The 23033-nt window shown below is 47.7% G+C and overlaps 2 protein-coding genes across 4 annotated transcripts; one reads left to right on the top strand and one right to left on the bottom strand.

Moving 5' to 3' along the window:
• Nucleotides 1-20: 20 nt before the first annotated feature.
• On the bottom strand, nt 21-3891 carry MRPS7 (mitochondrial ribosomal protein S7). The gene is made up of 5 exons (XM_038156884.1): nt 3762-3891; nt 3034-3225; nt 2667-2730; nt 1617-1784; nt 21-746 (listed from the first exon to the last, which is right to left on the bottom strand). The coding sequence occupies exons 1-5, from the start codon at nt 3815-3817 to the stop codon at nt 525-527; spliced, it is 702 nt and encodes a 233-aa protein (XP_038012812.1). The 5' UTR covers nt 3818-3891; the 3' UTR covers nt 21-524.
• GGA3 (golgi associated, gamma adaptin ear containing, ARF binding protein 3) lies at nt 3871-22864 on the top strand. Of its 3 annotated transcripts, none has more exons than XM_038156875.1 (18): nt 3890-3978; nt 5883-6039; nt 9228-9312; nt 9719-9794; nt 10254-10352; nt 11136-11259; nt 12045-12148; nt 12678-12758; nt 13682-13819; nt 14794-14875; nt 15334-15450; nt 16335-16604; nt 17180-17247; nt 17634-17956; nt 18420-18685; nt 18862-19031; nt 19367-19477; nt 20669-22864. In XM_038156875.1, the coding sequence occupies exons 2-18, from the start codon at nt 6030-6032 to the stop codon at nt 20777-20779; spliced, it is 2235 nt and encodes a 744-aa protein (XP_038012803.1). In that variant the 5' UTR covers nt 3890-3978; nt 5883-6029; the 3' UTR covers nt 20780-22864. The 3 variants fall into 3 exon arrangements, with proteins under 3 accessions (XP_038012802.1, XP_038012803.1, XP_038012804.1); XM_038156876.1 differs by having other exon boundaries at nt 5883-6101; XM_038156874.1 differs by lacking the exon at nt 5883-6039 and having other exon boundaries at nt 3871-3978.
• The last annotated feature ends 169 nt before the right edge of the window (nt 22865-23033 follow it).

Genomic DNA, 23033 nt, shown 5'->3' with positions numbered 1-23033 from the left:
TACCTGGAGCAACAAAAGTCTGGAATCAGGAAACCTTTCATAAAACTGGTTTTATTTTGTCAACATTCCCATCAAATCTGTGTGACCATGTTGCTGATGGCAAAAATCAAAAAGGGCCTTTTATTGCCTGTTGTACCAATTCCTGTGGAAAAGGATCCAGCTCTACTCTTAGCTCTGCAGCCAAAACCATTGCTGATTTGAGGAGCAGAGAGACTTTCAGATCCCCAGGAAACAGGTAAGTGAAAGATGGTTTTGTTTAGCATTGCTGTAAGAAAAACATCTAAGGCTTGTCTTCACAGGGAAGTGATTATGAACTAACTGGAGCAGCCCTGCTGAGGCTGGTAACTCAGACTCCCCCTTCCCCCATCCAAACAAGCACAAAGAAAAAGAACCTGATGGGGATCGTGTTTCCCTGGGTTAGAACAGAAGCTGCCTGCAAGGGATATTCCACCTTTCCCTCTCCCAGGCAGGCAGCCCTGGGGCTCTGTTCTCCAGGTCGTGGCAGTGTGTCCCACACAGGGTCCCTACCACCAGCGGAAGTGGGCGTACGCCCGGTTGGCCTCTGCCATCTTGTGCAGGACATGCTTCCTCTTGATGACGGGCCCCTCGTTGTTGAAGGCCAGGAGCAGCTCCTGGGAGAGCTTTTCTGGCATCAGCGTCCGGCGATGCTTGTTCTCCCTGCACTCGGTGATCAACCACTTCATGGCCAGGAAGCGCTTCCGATTGTCCGTCAGCGGGACAGGCACCTGGGAAAGGGTTAAACCAGGGCAGTTATCAGCAACCTGCTCCTCCCCAGCAGCCACACAGCACCAGCTGCACCTGCAGGTATTCACTGTGCTGCTCTGCGCAGCCCAGACCCACTCCTGACAGCTGAGCCCTGCCAGTTCTCCTGCTCTGTCCATAGGAACTGGCCACTGCTACCAAAATGGAAACTCTGGCCTGTTTGGGAGCTGCCTCCAGGATGGTTTGAGTTAGCAGAGATGGGAGATGGTCACCCCATCTCTGCAGTGAATACAGAGAAGTCACATAATCACAGCATGGTTTGGGTTGGAAGGGACCTTAAAGATCATCTCACTCCAAATGCCTCTACACCTCACCTCTCCTTCAGGCCCCAAGGGTTGCAGAGCCTGTACTCAGAAACAGATTCTGCTCGTGTTTTAAACATCCCACTGGATCTAGGTGACCCATTTTGCCACGCTGACCTGCCCCAGGGGTTTGGGACCTCTCCCCAAGCAACATGGTGCAGTGGAAAGGATGGGATTGGTAGTCCAAAGACTACCAATTCTTTTGCTGCTGATCTCTGTCTCTTTGGAAAATACTTCCTGTGTATTTCTCCTCACATCTAGTCAGAGAACCAGAGACTGCTGCTGATTAATAGTTGGACTTGATTGATCTTATAAGTCTTTTCCAACCTTAGTGATTCTGTCACAGGGGAAGCACAATACTCAGAGGTGGGGATCCTGATTTTGGACAGTTTCTAGGTGCTGTTTTATTCCAGATTGCAAAGCAGCTCTTTCCAAGGAGAGATAACCTTGAGCTGATGGGTTGGAAACCAGTTCATCTGCCTCCCTAGCTAATTGTCTCGCAACCAGATGTACTCCCAGCTCCCCTTTCACCTGGTAGGTTTTGCCTCCTTTGGTGATGTTGCTGAGCCCAATGATGGGCTGGCAGTTCTTGAGAGCCTGGTGGAAAATGACGTAGGGGTTGCATTCAATTGTCTCCTTCTCATTTTCTGGAGCTTTGTGGTACTTCTCCAGCTGCTTCCTTTTAATGGCCTCAAGAGTCTTGGAAGAAAGGCAAGAAAGAAGACATACAGGGCAGATGGATTCTCGCACTCCCTTAGGTTACATCACCTTTACAGGCACCCCATTTTCATCTGAGCAGCTGGTCCACCAGCCCCAGAGGCAAAAGACCCATTGGGAATTCTTTAACTCAAGTTTTACTTCACCCTCTTCTAGCTCTTCAGTCTCTTTTATCAGTCATTGCATTTCGGGTGAGAGGGATGAGCAGCACAAACCTGGGCCAGAAGCCAGGGAAGGACAGGGACAAAGTGGAGCCAGGAATATGGGTCTGTGCACTGAGCAGCCTCCCCTGCAGCCTCCCCTCCAGAGCCTGTGTGCTTTTCTGTAACCAGGAATCAGCAGTTAATTGGAAACATTTGGGCAAAATGTTTCCATTTCAAATGAGCTGACTGGTGGGACGGGAACACCAGTTAATACCAGTTGCTGTGGGTCAGAGCAGACTCAAAGCTGTGTCATTGTAGGTGACACTTCTGTGGGACTTCAAGGGCAAGTTATACTGAGGGTAAGGCATGACAGCTGCAACGATCTTTAGAGAAAATCATAGCTTTTAAGGGTATTCTCTGTGTTTATGCAGTACAAAAGAACACAGGGATACTGAAGGATGGAAAAAGAAGGTTCTCCATGAAGCTGTCATCTGCTGGTCTGTGAGCTAACGAGGCTGGGGCAATGTGCATTTTATCAAACAAATCATGGTTTATCAGAGGAATCATGCTGCAAACAACATGTGTCAGACTGAAACACATCAGGACCACAGAGATGGACCATCCGAGTTCTGGTAATTCCCAATTCCAGTGGGTTTGACATCCCAGCCTTCCATTTTGTCTAGTTTTAACATAAATAGTGAGAAGAAACCTGAGTTCTTACCTGAGACATGAGGCTTCTGGCCAGCACTTTATTTCCACTCTTCATCATCATATTGGTGAATTTACTGTAAACAGAAAGTCAGATAGGATCTGATATGAATTCTGATTTTATCACCCACAGAAATAAGCCCCCCACCCCCATCCCTTTGTGTTGTTCCCATGGGTAAGTGTGGGTGCTGCCAGATCTGCTGTAATTATCTCTAATCACTGCAGAACAATGGACTGGGAATTGATGGGAAAAGATTAACCCAGAATATAGGGATTGTGCTGTAACAAAAGGCAATGTGAAGTTGGCAGGTGAAGGCAGAAGAGGGCAGCACAGTTCCCAGGCCTTTTTGGAGAGAGGAGAAGCTGCTGCTTTCTCTGACCTGATCATGGGGTCGCTGAACACGGAACTGGAGAGACTGGGAGGAGCAGCTTTGATGGGTCGAACAGCCTTAAGCTCCATTTGTTCTCTTTCCTCCAAAGTCAGCTCCTCTAAAGGTTTCTGATGCGACTCCTTTTTCACTTCTGGCTCCAGGTAGCTGGGGTTGTAGCGGCTCCATCTCACCGGCACTATCCTGCAAGGAGCAAGAGAAGCGGGGCTGTAACCCAGTGCACGTGCTGTGTCGTGACAGGGATGCAGGCAGATGTGGACAGACATGAACACGCCTCAGAAGGAATGCTAGATGTGAAAGGCATCACGTGGCAGTGGGGCGAGCTCAGTGCGGATTCGGTCCCTTTTTTCACTGTTCCTGAGGCGAGGCGCTGGAAGAGCTGCGCTGGGGGCCGGTGCCGTCCCCGTCCCTGGAGCTGCTCAAGAGGCGTCTGCCCCTGGCGCTGGGTGACGTGGTTTAGGGATTAGAATGGCAATGTTGCGTGCACAGTCGCACTGGATGACCTTGAAGGTCTCTTCCAACCTTGATTGTTCTATGCCTGCGTGAGCCCGGCAATAACAGGCGGGCGGCCTGTCCGCGCGCTCCCGGTGCGGCGCACACCCTCCCCGCACCCCTCGTGTGCTCCCGGAGAGCCGCCCCCAGGCCTCCTCCCGTGCTGCCCGTGTTCCCACGGTGAGGAGCAGCCCCTGGGGAACCCCCCGGTCCTTCTCCCCGCTCACCGGGGCAGCCACGCCCGCAGCCGCCGGCCCAGCCCCGACGCGCTGGGCGCCGCCATCTTCCCTGCGCGCGCCACAGCGGGGGGTGGGGCCAATCGGTTGGGGCGGGGTCAACACAGGCCCCGCCCCCTCTCGCGGCTCTCGCGTGGGCGGGGCGGGGCCCCGGGTCGCTCCGGCAACATGGCGGAGGCTGAGGGGGAGAGCCTGGAGTCGTGGCTGAGTGAGTACCGCGGGCGCGGGGGCACTGCCCGGCCCCCTCCGAGCCCTGCCCCGCAGCCCCTTCCCAGCGCCTTCCTGCAGCCTCCTCTCGCCCGACCCCGCCGCCCCCCTCAGCCGGGCGGGAGCCCCAGGGTCGTCCCGGGGAGGCCGGGGGGTGGCAGCGCCCTGGGGACGGGTTGGCACAGCCCCCCGGCACGGGGGAGTTTCGGCACACCGGGCACGGCTCTCAGCCCGCCGGGGATGCGCCGTCCCGCGGGAAGAGCCGGGGCCTCCCCTGCCGGCGGTCAGCTCGGTGTGGGGCGCGGCGGCGGGCGGGGGCCGGTACCAGCTCCCCGCGGGAGACCGGGGCGCCGGGCGGGTCTGCAGCTCGCCTGGCTCAGCACCTGCGAGGCTGCTGCTTTTTCTTGTCCATAAAGAGTCATGGGTCGTGTCTGTCCCTCCCGTCTCTTCCCTTGCCTGGGTTGTGGCCCGTCGAGTGTACAGCCTGAATGCTGTTCATGAGATTCAGAATTGTGGAGGTTCCTAGATTAATTAATTGTATTCATGTGTTACACAACTGTGATTTTCAAGCAGACAAATCCTGCTTTATACCTGGCTGCAGTTTCAGGGTAGTTGTAGACATCCATCCAGGCTGGAATATATCAAAACCCTTTGTCAGGCTAAGGTTCTTTAAAGGTTAGAAGGGACAAACCCCCGTTGTTCGTTGATGCCCAGCCTCTGCTGAGTGTCCCCTGCCTGTGTGTCTGTTCGTGCTGCCCATGTAATTTGGGCTCTGGCTGTACAGAACACAGGGATGTGATTCCTGAACGAATCAGTCATAACTGTAATTGTTTTTTGTATATTCTACACATAGGAGCTCCTGCTGCTGTCCCTGGGAGGCCATGCTGCACATCATAGCCTGTTGCCTAGATTTTCTTCTCTTTTTTTTAATAGTTATTTGTTTGGATATGGCAGCAAGTGAAGTTCCAAGTAGTCAGGCACTGGGCAAACAGCAGATGATGGTCATAACCCCCAAATACCTCAGAGTGCAAAACCTGTTACCCTCTTTGGAGCTATTCTTCCATAAACAAGATTAGATAATTCTCCCTCTTCCTTGGTACTTTTATATAAAAATCAAACATGTACATGCTGTCAAGCTCTGTTATCTGAGTTACTGGCTGAAAGATGTTTTCATCTATTCTCAATTTAGCTCAATCCCTTCTGTCCCTTTACCGTTTTTGCTCCTCCTCTGAACTCCCACAATTTGTCAATATCTTTTGTTGTAGCCAGTGAGACACAAGAAGGAACACCCACATCCCTTCCTTGCAATATTTCTCTGAGGAGAGCTGACTCACTCAGTTCAGTTTGTGTGTGAAAATGTCTCTAGTAGGAAGGATATTTTGGGTTGTATAGCCTGGAATGCTTCCTGACTGCTTGTTTTGTGGGAATATTTTTTAATTGAGGAAGTTAAGGAAGAGGTGATGTGTCCTTGGCCGAGGGGCTACAGGGAAGAGTTGCAAAGGCCTTACTCACTGTGAGAAGCATTGCAGTGAGCCTGATTGCAGAGGGGCACACATTTTTCAAGGCTTGAGTGCTGCTGTCAGATTTAGGAGGATGCTTTTATGCCAGGTCACTGCTACAGTGATCGCTGCTGGTGTGGCGGTACCGCCCCACCCATCGCAGGGAGCGCGGAGCCGTGAGCCGGGCAGGCAGAGCTGCTGCAGCTCCCGGCTTTCACCTGCCCTCCCGGGGGGGTTTTCTGTAATCATGACAAAGCCGCGGCTAATGCCAACCTTGAGCATGTGCCATGCTGTACCCCTCCTAAGGGAACGGCTCAGCAGCACAGCCAACTTCCCAGCCACGGGAAGATGGAGAATTTCTGACTGAAAATATTCCTTTATTTTTTTTTCCTGTGGTGGTTTGCAGCTTCCTGCTGCCCTGCCTCTGGCATCAGGTGGAGTCACAGACCCATGAAGTAACATCATCCTCGTGTCCTGCTGCTGCAGCAAGATCTGCACCTCAGCCTGTGATGATCTGGCATCTGCATGTCCTGCCTCATTCCAGGCAGCTGGGATGAGAGAAGGTGATCCTTCCTGTCCCCTCCTGGCAGTCAGGCTCTGCTTCTGCTCTGAGCTGAAACAGAAGGTTAGGAGATAATGTCAGCTGTACAAACACAACTGGAGCCTTTGACTCCAATGCTGCTTTTTCTGCTGCATCCAAAAGGAAGCTTCTTGTGTCCCGCTCATGTCAGGCTAAGGCAGCATTCCACTGTGGAACAGATGCAAATGGATAAAATGTTATAACTGTCTTAATTTCTTTTTTCCTTTGTTTATCTGGCTCGGCATTCTTTTCTGCCCAGGTCTGCAGAGTCTGACTGTTAGACTGGATGTGCCTGGGCTGGGAATCATAGGCTAAGCATGACTTGGAGAAACTCTTTGTTGGGGTGGCTTTTGGCTCGTTTCAGTAGAGAAGTGAATCCAGGAAAACAGGAGCATTCGTTACCAGCCAGTTAATGGTCTGGGGTTCTCTTCATTCCAGCTGCTCTGTGGTTCTCTGCTTTCCAGTATAGTTTCTCTCTAGGGAAAACAAACACCTTTGTTTCATATCTAATTATTAATCTGAATGTTGCCTCATTAGCATTTCAGTCTGGCAGAGCACCTGAGGGCTGAGTGGCTCTGATACTCAGGGTGAGTGTGAAGCAGCTTTGTTTGTCCTGAGCACATTAAAAAAAAGCTGAAAACTGAGGCAGAAGTGGTGGCAGGACTAGGGCAGTGCCAAGACTTCAGTCCCCAGATTGCTAGTTTAAAGTCATGTGGTTGCCAGTGTGAAATGGGATTTTCAGGAGGGGACCAGGTAGACAAGTGTCTCTGGAAGCAAATAACTGGTACCAAATGGGACTTGGTTGGCAGTTTCAACAGAAGAGCCAAGGACTTGATATTGCAGAGCACCAACTCTTCATCCTGGACTGAATCCTTTCACATAAGGGTTGAAGCATATTTATAAAGCAGCACAGACGAGCTTCTTGCCCACATTTTAAGCATTCTGCATAAAAAGAGAGGATTGTAAGTCACAACTTGATAGACGTGACACAGCTTCCTGTAAGTGAAGTGAGGTGATTCCACTGTGCTGGGATGCTAGGTTCATGTGGCTGTGCTGAGACTGGGAACAGCTATCCATGCACCCTGTTGTGTTGTGTCATGCAAACACATCAATCTCCAGAGCCAGGGCAGGACTTGTGATCAAGCTCATTAACTTTTATGAACTAAGGTTTCATATGGAGATTTTATGGATGTTAGAAATAGGAAATTTCTTCATGTGGAACAGCACTTCCCTTTGGCAGTCACTCTCTCCTTCTGAGACTTCACTGTCTTCGTGTGAGAGCTTTTGCAGAAAAAACTTAGATGAATCTGAGAGCATGAAATAATCCAGTGTCATTGCAAAAGGTTTTGGAGATATTTAGAACATGGGAAACTTGGTTACGTTTTCCTGTTTGTACCACATAATTTTCCTAATTTCAGGATGTGTAGCCAACAGAGTCCAGTTCGTTGTGTGTCCTTATCTGTTTGTGCTCCTCTTGCATTTATTAAGTAAATTCCCTTAATTCCAGCCAGGAATTGAGTGTTTTTCTTCTGGGCCTGCTGAGCACAAGAGGTGCTTTGGAGCACCAAACCACCATAGTGCTGTTTGACTTGCATGAAGAGGCTTTAGATTGTTGTAAGCCCATGGTTCCATGATGCTTCCAGGGTGTTTATCAGTTGGAAATGTGGTAATAAGGTTTAGGTGCCACATGTTTGGAACAGTTGTTTGGCTCTGCAGAAGTTGTCTTTTAAACTGAGCTTCCTTTGAATCTCTTGAGTTTAAGACCAGCCTGGTAGCTCAGCGAGTTCTACAGGATGTTGTCTTGCAGGTATTCCTCCCTTGCTGCTGTCTTCTGCTCGTCTAGGGTCACATGAAGGTCAGCAGTGGGCACAGAGATTCACCAGTGGAATATTTTACCATGCAATCCATGGAAAAATTTACTTGCTTTACAAGTACCATTCAGTGAGGAGGAAAACCCGAGCAAACCACAGTAGGAGGGCTGAGGTGCACTGGGAAAGGGAGGGTTCGGAGTAGATGCCTGACAGGTGTTTAACTGACTCTGGAAAGGTAAAAGGATATGTTTTAAGGATGATAAAAAATGACACTTGGTAATGCAGCATGTGTTTGTTTTGCTTCCCTCTGAGATGAAAGTACAGGGGTATATGCTGGGTTTTTTCCTGCCCTTCATCCCCTGCTCTATACTACCTGACTAAGCAATATTTAATTTCCTAAACCTCTTTCCATTATATTAACATTTTTAGGAAGGTTTCTTAAATGTCAGCTCTTAGATACATAGGGACAGGTACAGTGCATTGTTTCTTCCCTTACAAGAAAGAAAAACCATTATGTCTGGTCATCTTGGCTGGTAAATCAGGTTAAAGCAGGAATCTGATCTCCTGTAAATTCATTGCTGCATCAGGGTTAAGTAAAATACATGGAGAAGATGCATTCATAACCAAAGAGGTGCTGATAGTCTCACTACTCTGCAATCAGTACAGTCAGTGAGGTCCTGCTGCTTGAGGGAGGATCCTTCAGGAGCCTGAAATAGCCCTGTCAGTAAAGCGTTGATCTCTTAGCTTCAGCATGTAGGATTTGAGTTCTGATCGGGTGCAGGCTGCAGTGTTTATTACTTGCAAGAAGAACTCAATGTATAATAATAAATTTCAGTTCATAAATCCCAGGAGAAGTGCTAAGGCATCAATCAAAACAGCTGGCACTCCAAAAGCAAGTGCTAATGCTAAATGACTGATATTAAACATCTGATGTTCCAGCTCTTGCTTCTGCAAAATTACTAGGGAATACAAAAATAATTTCATATGTAGGAAGTGTGAGGGTTTAACCTTTAAAGAGTTTATTGTTACAGCCAAAAGGAAAGAGACAGCATTCCAGGCAGAGGAAACTGTGAGATGAAATATTTTATTCTGTGCTCTCATTTAGGATATGGGAATAGCCTGTCTCTAAACACTTGAGATTTGGCCACCTGTTTTCTTTGGAAAGCTGTGGTTCTTACTGGATGTTTGGATGTCTCCACTTGGACACACCCTTTTCCCTGAGTAGACATACCACGTGTGAACTTCTTTCTCCTTTTTTAGAGCTGGCAATGGATGTCAGATGCTTTTCTCTAGGAAATGTGTGACCTTTTATACTGTTTCTTCTCTTGATTGGTATTATGTTCTCTTTCCCTTGCCAAAGATAAAGCCACCAACCCATCCAACAGGCAAGAAGACTGGGAATACATCATCGGATTCTGTGACCAGATCAACAAGGAACTTGAAGGGTGGGTGTCCCAAACTGCTCTAGACTTAATAAATCAATGTTCACAAAGTGTGAAATTCCATTATCAAACATTTACATTTTCTTTTATATATACTAATATCACAAGGAAGAGCTGTCTACAACAGAGAGAAGATGCTGCCTCTCCTGCGAAAGGCAGCGTGGCTAATCCAGACTGAGCACTGAGAAACTGGGAATTCTGAATCTGCTTCTAATTTCAGGTTCAGCAGCTCCAGGGTTCTCATCCGGCCAAAATAATTTCATTTGGCAGTCTGTAAAATGGGGTTATTACTGATAATGCTGGTGGAGCTTCACATCTTTAAAATCCTTACTTGCAAGACACTTTGTTTAAACAGCAGAATTTGTGAAAGTGTTAAAATTCTCCACGGTGTTTACCTGTTCTGTTCTAGGCCACAGATAGCTGTGAGACTCCTGGCTCATAAAATCCAGTCACCACAGGAATGGGAGGCAGTCCAAGCCTTGACAGTAGGTAGTCCTTACCCCTCCCCTTAAATCCAGGCATGTATCCTGTTGCATCACCTGGGTGCAGTAGAGGGGGCACAGGGTGTGTCCATGGGGTCAGCTGGGGGCTGAGTGCCCTGATCCCCGGGAGGGAGCACAGCTCCATCCCTAAGGTGTCCAGAAACAACTCTGGGTTAGTTTGAGCTGTTTTCCTTTGTTATCTTCAGGCATGATTTGTGTTTATTTTTGAGGCCAAGTATTGAGATAACACAGACCCAGATACACCTGGATGAGGGTGGGACACCAGCCTGCCTTGATGTGTCATACCTAAAGATGGGAGATAGATGTCTGCATGGAGCAGCAATACTTGTCTCACTGACAGGGGCCCTTTACCTCCCCTCTAAGCAGAACATCTTAACCCTACACGTTATTGTAGGGTTTTTCCCTTTGCTTTCAGCCCCTGTTTCTGTTCCTTGAATGCAGGTACTGGAAGCTTGTATGAAGAATTGTGGGAGAAGATTTCATAATGAAGTTGGGAAGTTTCGTTTTTTAAACGAGTTAATAAAAGTTGTGTCTCCAAAGGTTAGTCCCTGAGCGTTACAGCTGTAGCTGCTTTTTGTTTGACCTCTGTAAGCTACAGACAGCATCCAAAATATTTGCAGTGTTCTGTTTGGCTCATTGCACTTATTAGTCTATATTCAAGAGCATTTGTTAGCTAAGCTCTTGTTGTTTGGGGTTTTTTTATGCCTTACTAAATTTCTCCAGAAGTTGTACTAAGTTGCCGTCACTATGCAGTCTCTGGGCTGTTCTAATCCTTCAGGTAACTCTTAAAGGGCTTCTAAAACTTGGGCTGTGTTGTTTTAGAAAATGAAGTTCCAGTGATTGTGGAAGAGAAATGTGATGCAGAGGTTAAAAACAAGAGATTTGACAGCACACCACGGAGTTCTAGTCCTCATTCTGTGGACTTGCTTTGTAAAGAGTGCCAGGCTAAGTCCCTCAACATTCGTGATGAGTTTAATGTGCTGAAAATCTTCCCTATGGCATGATTGATGCAACAATGCATTCCCAAATTTTCTCCCATTAGACAGAGGAGGGGGTGGTTCTCTGTATTGCTGTAGTTTTTAAAATAGCAAAATCCTGGAGCCAGCAGAACAGCTGCTTTTTCTTTTGCTGAAGGTAATCACAAAGCTTCTCTCCACTGTTATTTCAAATCTATTAGAGGAGCACCTTTTCCTCCTAGTGAGATGTACCTTAGACCATCTTGGAACTTGGATCATACACCTTTGAATGTATTTCACTGAGCTTTATTTTTAAAATGAAATTAAGAACATGAAGAATTTGGATCTTTTTTTCCCCCACACTTAGTACCTGGGGGACCGAGTCTCAGAGAAGGTGAAGTCCAAAGTGATTGAATTGCTGTACAGCTGGACTGTGGCATTGCCAGAAGAATCCAAAATCAAGGATGCCTATTACATGCTGAAGAGACAAGGTAGGGAGTCAGCTGCTCGCTCGTGCATTCCCTTCAGCCTGGGCTTTGAGCAAGAGTGTCACAAAATATACAGCTTCTAATTAAATGGGATCAAGGCAAGCTCTGAGGGGAGATAGAGCAAGGGAGAAATTCTCTGAAAAGCTTTTCATTATGTGTAAATGCCTTGGGCAGGGTTGGGTTGGCTCGGTTAACTAAATTAGCGAAATACCTTGCAAATACTTTTGTTTTGGTTTGAAGGGCCTTTTCTAAGTTTTTTTTGGGGTTTTTTTTGGTTGAAGTAGTTATTAGATGATTTGAACAAGTCTAAATTAAAGTGAAATAAGGGCTTCCAAGTAGCTTTTTGTGTTCTTTTAGCTAAATGGCTTTGCAGCTGTTCCTTTAGTTCAGCTGACACACATTTCTTGTGTAGGCACAATGAAAAAAACTCGGTAGCTTCACAAGAAAAATAGATTCCATGAAAGCTCTGGAAACCGTCCTGTCTTATTAGGACACACGTCTTGGAAGTCATAACTGTCCCTTGCAGCACTGTGGATGGATAAACTAAAGGCTGAATGGGGCTGAAAATGGTTCCTCCCCTTCAGAGGCAGAGTTTTAGCTCACGTTGTGGGGGTGGGAGAACATCCAGGTAGAAGTCAGCCTAGGGATTTGGATGTATTGTTCACTGGAACAGTGTGGCAGCATCAGGGGCAGATGTGCGTTGGCTGTGAGAGAAGCCTGGGAGTACCTGTGTGCCTTGCCTGGTGTGAGTGTGTGTGCTGACCCACAGGATCCCCTTCTGCTTTCAGGGATTGTCATGTTTGATCCTGTGATTCCTGCAGACAGAACACTGATTCCTTCCCCACCGCCTCGTCCCAAGAACCCAGTGTTTGATGATGAGGAGAAATCCAAGGTACAGTGAAGGCTTGTGTCAAAATCACTAATGAAAAGTGATTACTCAGTGCACATTTAGAATAAGGAAGCAAAGTATAATAATGTGGCTTTTATTCTGAGGGGGATGATCTGTACTTTTGCAGGGTTCACTGCTTTGTCCACCTGCTTAACCCAACATTCCAGTTAAGGTCTTGTCTGTGTTACCATTATGGGGTTACTTATGTTAAAGTGCCATCCTGCTGAAGTACTGGAAAGCAGAGAATGTTTCACACACAGGAGGAAAAATAATGTATGGGAGGAATAGCTGTCTAGTGCCAGGAGTCACTGAGATGTCACAGAATATGTCCTGTGTAAAAGCAGGAATGCAGCAACTCACATAGATAATAAACTCTAAGTGACTCCTGCTGAAGTCCCTGTAACTATGGAAGCTGTGTGAGCTTTGTAATACTGGTCTGTATCCCTTTTCCCCTGAATTGTTCATATAGATTCCTTTCCCTTTGCTCAAAGGTGTTTATTTGTTTCCTGACTATAATTTCCTTGTCTTTCAGCTTCTAGCTAAGCTGCTGAAAAGCAAAAACCCAGATGATTTACAAGAGGCCAACAAACTTATAAAATCCATGGTAAAAGAGGTAAGAAATTCCTGTAGGATTGGTTCAGGTCAGCAGTCTGCTTTCCAGGTTTTAAGCAATTTGACTGCAAATGATGGAGAGCTTAGGATTTGGTCTCTGACTTGCACCTAGGAGATGTTTGTGTCACAAAAATGTCTGCAGTTGGTGTCTCTGGTGGATGATGGGGGAGGAGTTGAATGTTTCTTGTAAATAACCACATTCCCATCATTCAAGGTGGGATTTCATATCAAGGTTTGGTGGGAGCATTGTAGTACCAGCCCTGGATGCTGAGGACTGAGTCACTGGACTGGTTTTTCTCACAAACAAGTTCATGGAAACACCTTCCTGTTTGTAGAGCTGTGCTGCATCCACCCATGGCAGTCATTCCAAACTCTGGAGTCCAGGAAATGACTCACTGGGATTCTGGCAAATAAAAGGATACCTTCTGGACTGTAGTGGTTGTATGGGTTACCAAGATATTTCATTCAAGCTCCTCTTGTCCCCAGGGCAGATTCTCCTACATCTTCAGTTGGAATCTCCAACTGAATGGTGGGTGGACATTTTCAACCAGAGTGTGCTTGTTGTTCCTAGTAAATGTTTTGCTTCAAACACATCTCTTTTGTTAAATGGCATCACTTGAGCAAAAAAATCTTCTGGAAAGGTCAGAAAGGAACCTCTGGGAACTTTTTTAGTGGTGTAATTATACATTAAAGTCTAATGAGACTTTTTGGAAATACAGGGTTGCCTGTAATTCCAGAATGGTGGTGAAAAGACAATAAAATAAACAAAGCTTCACATGAATGAAGAAGGGTTTTGTTTGCTTTCTTCTGGCTTAACCTTAAATAGGCATTACTTGACAGGTTTGCAGATAATATCTGTGGTTGTGTTACTGTAAGCTTTCAGAAGGAAACTCACCCTTTCTGTCTGTGCTTTCCACCCTGAAGGATGAGGCTCGGATCCAGAAGGTGACAAAGCGTATGCACACGCTGGAGGAGGTGAACAACAATGTGAAGCTGCTGAATGAGATGCTGGTTCATTACAGCAAAGAGGACTCATCAGAGGCTGACAGGGAGCTCATGAAGGTGGGTCTGAGCTGCTCTTTCTTCCCAGCAATCCTGGAGTCAGTCCTTTCTTACAGACCTGAATTTTGCAGAGAATTACAAACACTGCAGTAAAATGGAGAGCAGTGGTGAGAAACAGGAGCAGTTGCTGCAAAGAGCAGGCAAGAAAATATCCATGGTTTTAGTGCCTTTCACCAAAAGACTGGGTGGAGAGTAGCTTGATTTCATCTATGCTTGAAGTGAGGTGCAGCGTGGCAGAACCTAGACACTGCAGTTTGTAATTCTGGATCCTATAAGGACACGCAGATTGCAGGTCATAACTGTCTGTTGCAGCACTGTGGATGAATAAACTAAAGGCTGAATGGGGCAGAAAACAGTCTCTCCCCTTGAGAGGAAGAGTTTTGGCTTGTGTTACAGGGTTAGGAGAACATCAGCAAAGTCAAAATCTAAACAACTACCAGGGATGACTTGGTAGGCCCAGAGCCTTTAAGAATTGTGCATTATCTTATTAAAAAAAAATCAAACCCACTTATTTTTAACAACAAAGTCTTTAAAGAGTGGTAAGATGCTTAAGAAACGTGTTTGTTTCTGTGAACCATTTTGTTACTGCCACCTTTCTGCTGTGTGGTTGCAGACTCAGTAGTGGTTGCAGCACAATTGAAGCCTAATTGCTGAAGCATGATTCTGCTCTTCCTCAGGCTTTTAGGGACTGCTGTACAAGGAAGGAACATCTCTTTTGGATTAGAACTTGGCCAAGTGCTGATAAGTGAGGGGGGACTGAGAAATATGTTGGGAATGCAGGTTGTGTTACCCCAGGCTCATGTAACGCTGCTCAGCACTGTGAGCTGGGCACAGAAGGCCATCCTGGCTGTGCAGCCACACTGGCACAGTCAGCATAGTGAGACTGGTCTGTTCTGAGGGTCGTTCTGTGCTGACTGGTGCTGCTGGCAGTGGCTCCTGGCTGGTGAAATCCTCTGTCCTAATCTGTCTTTCAGGAGCTCTACGAAAGGTGTGAAACCAAAAGACGGACACTGTTCAAACTGGCCAGTGAGACAGAGGATAATGACAGCAGTTTGGGTAAACTAAGCTACACTTGTCCTTTTTGATTGCTTTTGTGCTCCTTGCCTTTGTAAGGGTTCAGCTATAAAGTAATTTCCTCACTGTGGGTTGCTTTAATAAAGGACAGTCCTTCCCTCTTTGTGCTTATCACTTCAGTTCAGTCAAGGACTGGATAGTAAAGTTGGTTCAGGAGGATGGGAGCAGTAACGGGGGACAGCTGCTGCTTTGGGAGGGGAAGGGAGGTTGTTGCTGTGGGGAACAACCTTGGTTCTTTTTTTTCTTGGTATTGCAATGTGTGTGGAGCTAGAAGAGGTCAGGGTATTGCTTATAGAAATGTGGCACAAGCAGTGATGGAGCTCATAGCCAAATATTCATGATTTTTTCTTGCTGATTATTTAGCTGACAACTGAGCACTCTCAGCATTAGTGGGAACAAAGTGACTAAAGCCTTGGAGGTCATTTTTATCTCTCTTGTAGGGGATATTCTGCAGGCCAGTGACAATTTATCACGTGTGATAAATTCCTATAAAAAAATAATAGAGGGGCAAGTGATCAATGGTGAAGTGGATCTCCCTGGGATGTCTGTAGTGGAAGGTGAGTTCCTGGGAAGCCAATTGTTTAATTTTTGAATCCTGCAATTCTGAGTCTTTTGAACAATGTTTCCTGTTTTGTTAAAGTAGCTCTTGGTGGTTCTTGTGGCTAACAGTTTGTGAATCAGAAGGGAACAAGAAGGCTCCTGAGCAGTGGATAAACAGTTCTGGACAGGAGCAGCAGTGCTGCAGCTTTGCATTCTCCATTGCTCAGTCCATATTATTGAAACCTTTGATGACATCAGTAGCAAACCTCCATCTGAGCAGTCTGTGTGGCTGGAAGTTCTCATACATTTTCCTCCCCACATTTGTCCTGTTTCTTAATGGTAATGTATAAGAAGAAAATAATTTTATCAAAAACACAAGAGCTGAAGAGTAGGAACTGGACCAGGGGTCCTTTTCCTGGTTTTGCAAGTAATTCCCTTTGTGAATTCAGACCAGTTGCCCACTTCACACTTGAGCTTCACCATTGAAAGTGTGACAGAATTACCACTTGGGACTCAAATATTTTTGCTGCTTCCTGGCAGCATCTTACTGGGACAAGACTGTTCTAAATATGAAGATTGAGGTGGTATGAATTTCCTTCAGCTTTCCAGCTCTCTGGTAACCTCTGTTTATCATAATGCTGTAGGAACTCCCAAAGCCTCATCTGAGCTCAAAAGATATTTTTAAGAGATCATGCATTGTGAAGCACTGGGGAAGGAGCAGTGGTTGCAGCAGATTTTCATCCTTTTAAGTATCTGTGTTGATTTACATAGTCCAGTCTGTTACAAAGAGCCATAAGCCGTGCTCAGATGAGGATCTCTCTGCCAATTTCTTGTGCACGCTGGGTTTGCTCTGAGCCTTTTGCCTTTTTTCCTAGTAGTGCTCTTCTCCTGTCTGCTGCAGGGAGTAACTGCACCAATAATCTCAACACCCTCATTGACCTTGCTGGACTGGACGTCAACAGCACGTCGCCACCTCCAGTGCCACCCAGCAGCCTGGCACCAGCCCCCAGCACAGCCCCTGGCCCAGCTGAAATCCCCATCCTTCCTCCTCCTCCCCAGACATTCGCGCCGCTGCGCAGCAGCTCCTCCAGCCAGGTGGAAACAGCACCTGCTCAGCAAAGCAGCACAACCAACTCCCTGTCCTTGCTGGATGAGGAGCTCCTGTGCTTGGGTAAGATGCTGAGGGGCCTGCAAAAGGGCTGCTCAATCCATCCTAAGAAAGGCTACTTCTGTGTTCTCCATGTTCCTGGATTCCAGGGAACACTCTCCCTTGCATCATTCTGAAAATAAGCCCTGGTCAGTGAGTCAGTGTTAAAATCTCTTCCCAGAGCTGGCCGCAAGAAACTGTTTAGTGCAATTGAAGTCTGATCTCTGGGGCTGCTGGGACATGCTGCATGTACAGGCTGCAGTTTGGGACAGATGAAGCCCTGATTGTGGGGTTGTGCTAAGGAGAAGGTGCCTCAGAGGGGCTGTGCATAGGAGCCTGCAGGATGCCTGTCTGTGGAGCCCAGGTGTGAACAGCAGAAGGCAATGCTAATCAGGATGGTTTAGAAGAGCTGTGTGCAGGGCATGACTGTTGGCTGCTGGTGCTGTCAGTCTCTTCCTCATCACAGACTTGCAGTCCATTTCTGTGCTTCATCAGGTTCTTGGGCTCCAGAAGAGCTGAATCAAGTTTTGATGGTACTGAAACAGCAGCCAAGGAATTATACTGAATTCATTTTCTCCTCCTGTTGTTTTTCCCTTCAGGCCTGAATGACCCAGCCCCTGCAGCAGGGAAGGAGACCTCAGAGAGCAACCAGTGGAACATATTTGAGGTACAAAGGAGGAGTCCCAGGGAAGGGGAGGGAGGGAGAGACTGATGTTGTGGGACGTCTCAGGATACACTGTCACCTTGGAAAAGCATGTGATCACATACACAGGCAAAGGGGCAGTCTGGCTTAGCCCTAAAATCTGAGATAGCTGTGTTTAAACAGAGTAGGTATCCCTGAACCTGGCTTTCTCAGTGTCTCATCTGTCCCCATGATGTTAGTCCTTGCTTTGCTTACAGATCAGATGTAGCCCTGACTTAGACCGCAGACTTTGCTGCTTGTCACCCAGAACCTGTTTCTGTGGTAAACCTTTGTCCCTCTATAACAGAGCAGTGCCATCTCTGCATTAGGGCCAGCAGTGAGTTAGAGTATCTGCTTGTCCTGTCTTTCAGAATGAGCAGTTGGACCTGGATTTCTTTAATCCGAAGATGGTGACTGTTGCTTGCAACCCTGCAGGGAACCCTCTTCTCCATCACACATCACAGACCACGTGTGGGACATCAGCCATGCTGCCTTCTGCTTTCCCAGCCTCCCAGACTGCTCCCAGCATCCCAGCACCAAACTCAGCACCGTTTGTATTTCCTGCTGTACCAGCTGCCCCTGCAGGGCCTCCTAAGACTATTCCAGCTACTCCTGGGTACTTCAGCTCGTCTGTGGGGGGCAATATGTCACATAAGATGGATGCATTGGGACAACTCCTTGAAGAAGCTAAAGGGTAACCAAAAGTCCTGACTTTGCTTTGGCTCTGCAGTTAGAAGTTCACTGCAGTGCCAGGTTCTGAGGGTGACTTTCAACTCTCTAGTTTGGTAGAAATATGGGATTGGGTTTTTTCTTGTCAGAGGTTTCAGTTTACAAACTGAGTTTCCCACCTCTGGGAGGGAAAGGCAGGCAGAGCACACAGCTGTACTGTTGCCTGATCCAAAGGTGTGGTGTGAAGGGGAACTAGCTGTTAAGGAACAAGAGGCCCCATTTCCTTCTTGACTTAAAGAAGTGACCCTAGCCTGACCGCCACCCCTGTCCTTGTAGTTCTCCTCATGTGAGACCATCCAGAGTCACAGATCCTGCCTGACTCCAGGCTGCTGCTTTGTCCTTGTGATGAGCTGTTACCTCTGGGTATTTGTGAAATTCCTGCTTCACTTCCAGCTCCATTCACCACAGCTTTTCTGTCTCTCTTGCAGGAGTGCCACCCAAGGCATGGCGACACCTTCAGTGTTCCCTGGGGTTACTTTGCCAACCACTGCCACCCCTGCCCCATTAGCAGCACCTACAGGGCTGGCAGCCGCTGCCTCTGGGGTCCCTCCAGCTCCCTTCCCAAGCAGCTGCACTGCTGGATCAGGGAGTCCTCTCTTCCAGCCGGCATCATTCCAGCAGCAAGGCAGTCCCATGAAAGCACCTGAAATTTCTTTGGCCAATGTCCATGTTCCCTTGGAATCCATTAAACCCAGTAAGTGTTTCAGGTTTTTCACTTTGCTCTGGATATTTTTTAAAGGCAAAGCTTCTTGTCAAAGTTCATGAAATAAAGAGAATGGATGAGCAACTCCAGCCGAACATCCTGATCACCTGATGCTGCCTCAGACCATCTGCTGAACCTGGATCCTCTCCCTTCTCTCCCTGTGGCAGGCAGTGCCCTGCCCGTGACAGCCTACGACAAGAACGGGTTCCGGATCCTGCTGCACTTTGCCAGGGAGTGCCCGCCGGGGCGCTCGGATGTGCTGGTCGTGGTGGTGTCCATGCTGAACACGGCGCCGCTGCCCGTGAGGAACATCGTGCTGCAGGCGGCCGTGCCCAAGGTAGGGACACGCGGGACAGAGCCTGCAGCCAGGGAGGCCTGGCCGTGGACTCAGGACTTGGGACAGCCTGGAATGACCTTTCCATAGGCTGTGCTCTTTCCAGAACACAAAGATTCTTGTCAGAGGCAGAAAACACTGAACAGGATAAGTCAAGATCTGCCTGTTCCTGTTGTGTTTTGCAAGCTGGGCTGGCTCTTGTTCCCTCATTCTCACTTGTGGATTGGTACTCTAGCATTTGGATGTGTGCTGTTGTCCCCCCAGCCTGTGCATGCGTCCTTCATTGTCCCCAAGGCAGGAGATCATCCCTGAGGTTCTGCTCTCTATTTCATTTGCAGTCCATGAAGGTGAAGCTACAGCCACCCTCTGGCACTGAGCTGTCTCCGTTCAATCCCATCCAGCCACCAGCTGCCATCACCCAGGTCATGCTTCTGGCAAATCCTGCGAAGGTGAGAGGCACAGCGGGGTTTATCCTGCCCTCTTCAGACACATTTGATATCAGCTGGACTCTGTGGAGGGGTGGGACCAAACATGTGAGCAGCTAGAGCTGTTTGTTCCTAAAAGTTTGGACTTGATGATTTTGGAGGTCTTTTCCAACCTTAATTATCTGTGATTCTAATGTGCCCTCCAGAAGTGGTTACTATGGAATGTTGGTGTTTCAGTTCAGGGCTAGAGGAGGCTCTTCCAACAGTCTTTGGCAGGGAGAGGTATGAGAAGGGGCAGTATACTTCCACCCAAAGGGCAAGGATCATGTCGGGCTCAGCTTTAAAGGGAAGCAAAGCTGCATCAGGAGTTGTCCACTGAATGTGCCTGGCTTTGCTGATAATTAGATCAATGCTAAATTAACTGGTGCTGTAGCAGTACTTTTGATGAACCAGCAGACAAATGTCAGATCTTGTCTGTTCCATCATTCTCTGAGGAAGTACCTGTGACCAGGGACACAATGGGGTTGACACTTCCCTTTCTGCTGATGATGCTAGGAGCATCTCAGAAGATGTTTTTCCTTGCTCTAGTCACTCATTCAGTCAGCCAGCTCTGAAAGCACAAAGCTGAAGGACTTTCTAATTGTTTGACAAATTTAGATGTTTATACTTGAGAATTACAATGAAAGTGCCCTTTAAGTACCAGCTGAAATCTCTGAGATGAATGGATGAATGTCAGAGGGGTTTAGTGGTTGTTTAAAAAACTTTGTGGCTACATGAAGGTGCCATCATTGAAGGTCTGCTTCCATCTAGTGCTTACTCTATTGCAAGGCATTTTTCAGAGCAGGAACTGTTTTATCTTCCTCCACATGATGAGGAATTTAATTTTTGGAACTTTTCCAGCAGCAGTCTTTAGGCTCTCTGGAGAGCAGCTGAGCAACTGCCCACATCTGTGCAGTTATGCTCACAGATCATTAATGTTTTTCTCATTCTGCTCCATGCTAAGCAGTAAAAGTTTTTTGGTTTAAAAAGTGTAAGGTGAATAACTCAGGTTTGTAAATAGCTGAACTCAATGAACTTAACCTGAGCCCTCCTGCCCCTGCTCTGTACAACAGAAGTCTTGCGCTCTCTGTAGAGCTGTAACAGTGAAGTGTTTTGTTCAGGGCTGTTGAGCTGGGACTGTTCTCACATTGCTTTCGGGTTTTGTCTTTCCTGCAGGAGAAGGTGAGGCTGAGGTACAGACTGACCTTCACCCTAGGAGATCAGCCCAGCACAGAAGTGGGCGAAGTGGATCAGTTTCCCCCGGTAGAGCAGTGGGGGAATCTATGACCTTAGGACACTGCCAGAGACTCTGACAGGACCAGGGCAGGATCCCACAGGACTGGAACAGATGTGCCGTGGGGAGGGACACACATGCTATCCACTGGTGATGTTCAGCTTTGTTTACATGTCCTGACCACTCTGCTTGTAGCTTTAGTCCAGAATGTTGTGCCCCACATTTGAAGGGGTCCTGGAACACTTATGCCAAGCATGAACTGAGAGGCAGCCAGTGGCAGGCGGTGCTGGCTGCTTTTACTTTGACCTCTGGGTGAATCTGGTTCTATCTTCCACTCTATTAAACTTGAAGTTATTGTATTTTGAGGGAAGACCTGTCAGCAGAAGGGGATTTAGTTGGCTTTTCCTGCACTGCTGTCCAGAGATCCCGACAGGCTGTGGGGTGATGATGCCGCGAGCTCAGCGCAGAGCCCTGACAGAGCCCTCCCTGGGACTGTGACCCTCTTGTGCCACATGGGCCCGTGAGCATGCTGAGCAATAATGCTGCTCCATGAGGGAACGCTTCGTTTTTTACACTGAAATAACACTTAGCTCCCTTCCCCCTCTCCTGCTTCATTCCCAAGGGCCCGTGTAAGCAGCCCCTCGCTCCGTGTGTGCCATACTGCTGTATCTTTACTTGTTATATTTATTTTACGCTGCTGGCCGCCACCTTGGGGCATCCATCTGGGGCAGCTGGTGCTGAGTTTGGTCTGCAAATGGTTACACTGGTTATTTTTTTTGCCTTCATTGCATTCCATAGTGTGGGGAAAAGAGGAAATGCACAGTGAGGAGGAGAGGGCTGGAGGGTAGTGGTCAGTATTGGAGGAGGACAGCACCTGGAGCACAGAACTGTCTTTACAATCACTAGTCAGGGCGAGTGACTGAATCCAGGGATATGGAGAGAGGCCTCTCATGTCCCCTTATGCAGGCAGTGTTACTGGTATAGTCAAATACTGGGTTTTACTGAGCTGAGTACAATGACCTACAAGATGTAAATAATGGAGCTGTAGAGTATTAAAACAGAGGGCAGAGAAAGGAAGAGGCTCCCCTGGGCTGTGATGGGGCATTTGCTGAGTTAATGCCCCATTTTCTTTGTTCCTTGTATTAAGTGGCAAAGTGCAATTGTCCCCACAAAGGGGAAAATAGTTTTGCTGGACATCAGTGCTAACAGAAGAGCTGATCCCTTAGCTACAACCTCCTAGAAATAAGGTTTAAATCACACAAACATGGTTCCAGCAGCCCCTTCTTTCTTCTCAGTTTCCATTGACACGAACACCAAGAGGTGCTTGCTCAGTCCTTGGACACTCAGCTCTGCATTTCCAGCAGGGCTGTCAAGCAACAGCTCTTCTAAAATGTGGAGTGGGAGCAGCACAGAGAAAAGCAGCAGAGGCTCCTGCCTCATGTAGGAAAACTCCACAGAAGAACAGGATGCTGGAATGAATGGTGGCTGTAAAACCATTGCTGCAAAGACAGCTTGCAGTTATTCATAGGTGAATTTTCTTTACTATGCTGCAGAGTAAAAATCCCTATAAATTAAAAAATGGGATTCACAAGCCTGAGGCCCTCATCAGAAGCCCCAGGCAGCTGCAGGAACCCCTGAAGGTGGAATCCAGGCTTGTCCTGGTCTGAAGCCTGTGGAGATCTCAGCCTTGTCAGTTCCCTGATGCAGAAGCCAGGGGAAAGGGCAAGGGAGAGTGATAAATTGTTTGGATCCTTAAGAAAGTTGTTTTACATTGATGGACTGGGAGATAATGGACAAGGAGAGAATTCTTCCTGCCTCAGCCACGTTCTTGCCAGCACTTTAGAACAGTAGGCACAGGGGCAGTGCCTGGGCGGTGTGTCCTGAGGAGCAGGGTCACTGCTCCCCTGCACGTGGATCTCACTGTGACTCGGAGGAAGGCAGGAGAACACCGGTGCTTTCAGCAGCAGCAGCCGCCACCCGGACACGGCACGCACCACGGGCCTGCTGCTTTGGAAATTAAATGATGAATGTTCCTTGTCTGTAGGGTGAGGTTCCTGCTTCATCCCCAGCAGTCCTACCTGTACATACATCTCCAATGCGTTTGTGCTGCTGCATGTTGAATAAATCATTTTCCCTACCTGGCTCTGTGCTGGCCCTTTCTTGTGATGGCTGCTGCAGTGCAGTGCTGCTTCTGGAAAGCCTCAGACTCTGACTCAAGACCTTCCTAAGCAAAAACAGAGAGGCTGCCATTTCTAAAACCCTACCACCTTAAGAGGTGGCCTTCATTTCACTTCTGGGTGGTAAAGG

The sequence above is a fragment of the Motacilla alba genome, chromosome 18, assembly GCF_015832195.1.
Source record: "Motacilla alba alba isolate MOTALB_02 chromosome 18, Motacilla_alba_V1.0_pri, whole genome shotgun sequence".
In the NCBI taxonomy this organism is placed as follows: Eukaryota; Metazoa; Chordata; class Aves; order Passeriformes; family Motacillidae; genus Motacilla; species Motacilla alba.
This window is presented reverse-complemented; position numbering and strand designations above follow the sequence as displayed.

Excerpts from the sequence above, each read along its gene's own strand:
- MRPS7 (XM_038156884.1), bottom strand. The coding sequence starts at position 3,817 with ATGGCGGCGCCCAGCGCGTCGGGGCTGGGCCGGCGGCTGCGGGCGTGG. Across the intron at positions 2,731-3,033 it reads TTCAGCGACCCCATGATCAG|TAAATTCACCAATATGATGA; the intron begins GTCAGAGAAAGC and ends TTCTGTTTACAG. Across the intron at positions 747-1,616 it reads AAGGAGGCAAAACCTACCAG|GTGCCTGTCCCGCTGACGGA; the intron begins GTGAAAGGGGAG and ends ACCCTTTCCCAG.
- GGA3 (XM_038156874.1), top strand. The coding sequence starts at position 3,939 with ATGGCGGAGGCTGAGGGGGAGAGCCTGGAGTCGTGGCTGA. Across the intron at positions 10,353-11,135 it reads TAAAAGTTGTGTCTCCAAAG|TACCTGGGGGACCGAGTCTC; the intron begins GTTAGTCCCTGA and ends CCCCACACTTAG. Across the intron at positions 13,820-14,793 it reads CTGACAGGGAGCTCATGAAG|GAGCTCTACGAAAGGTGTGA; the intron begins GTGGGTCTGAGC and ends TCTGTCTTTCAG.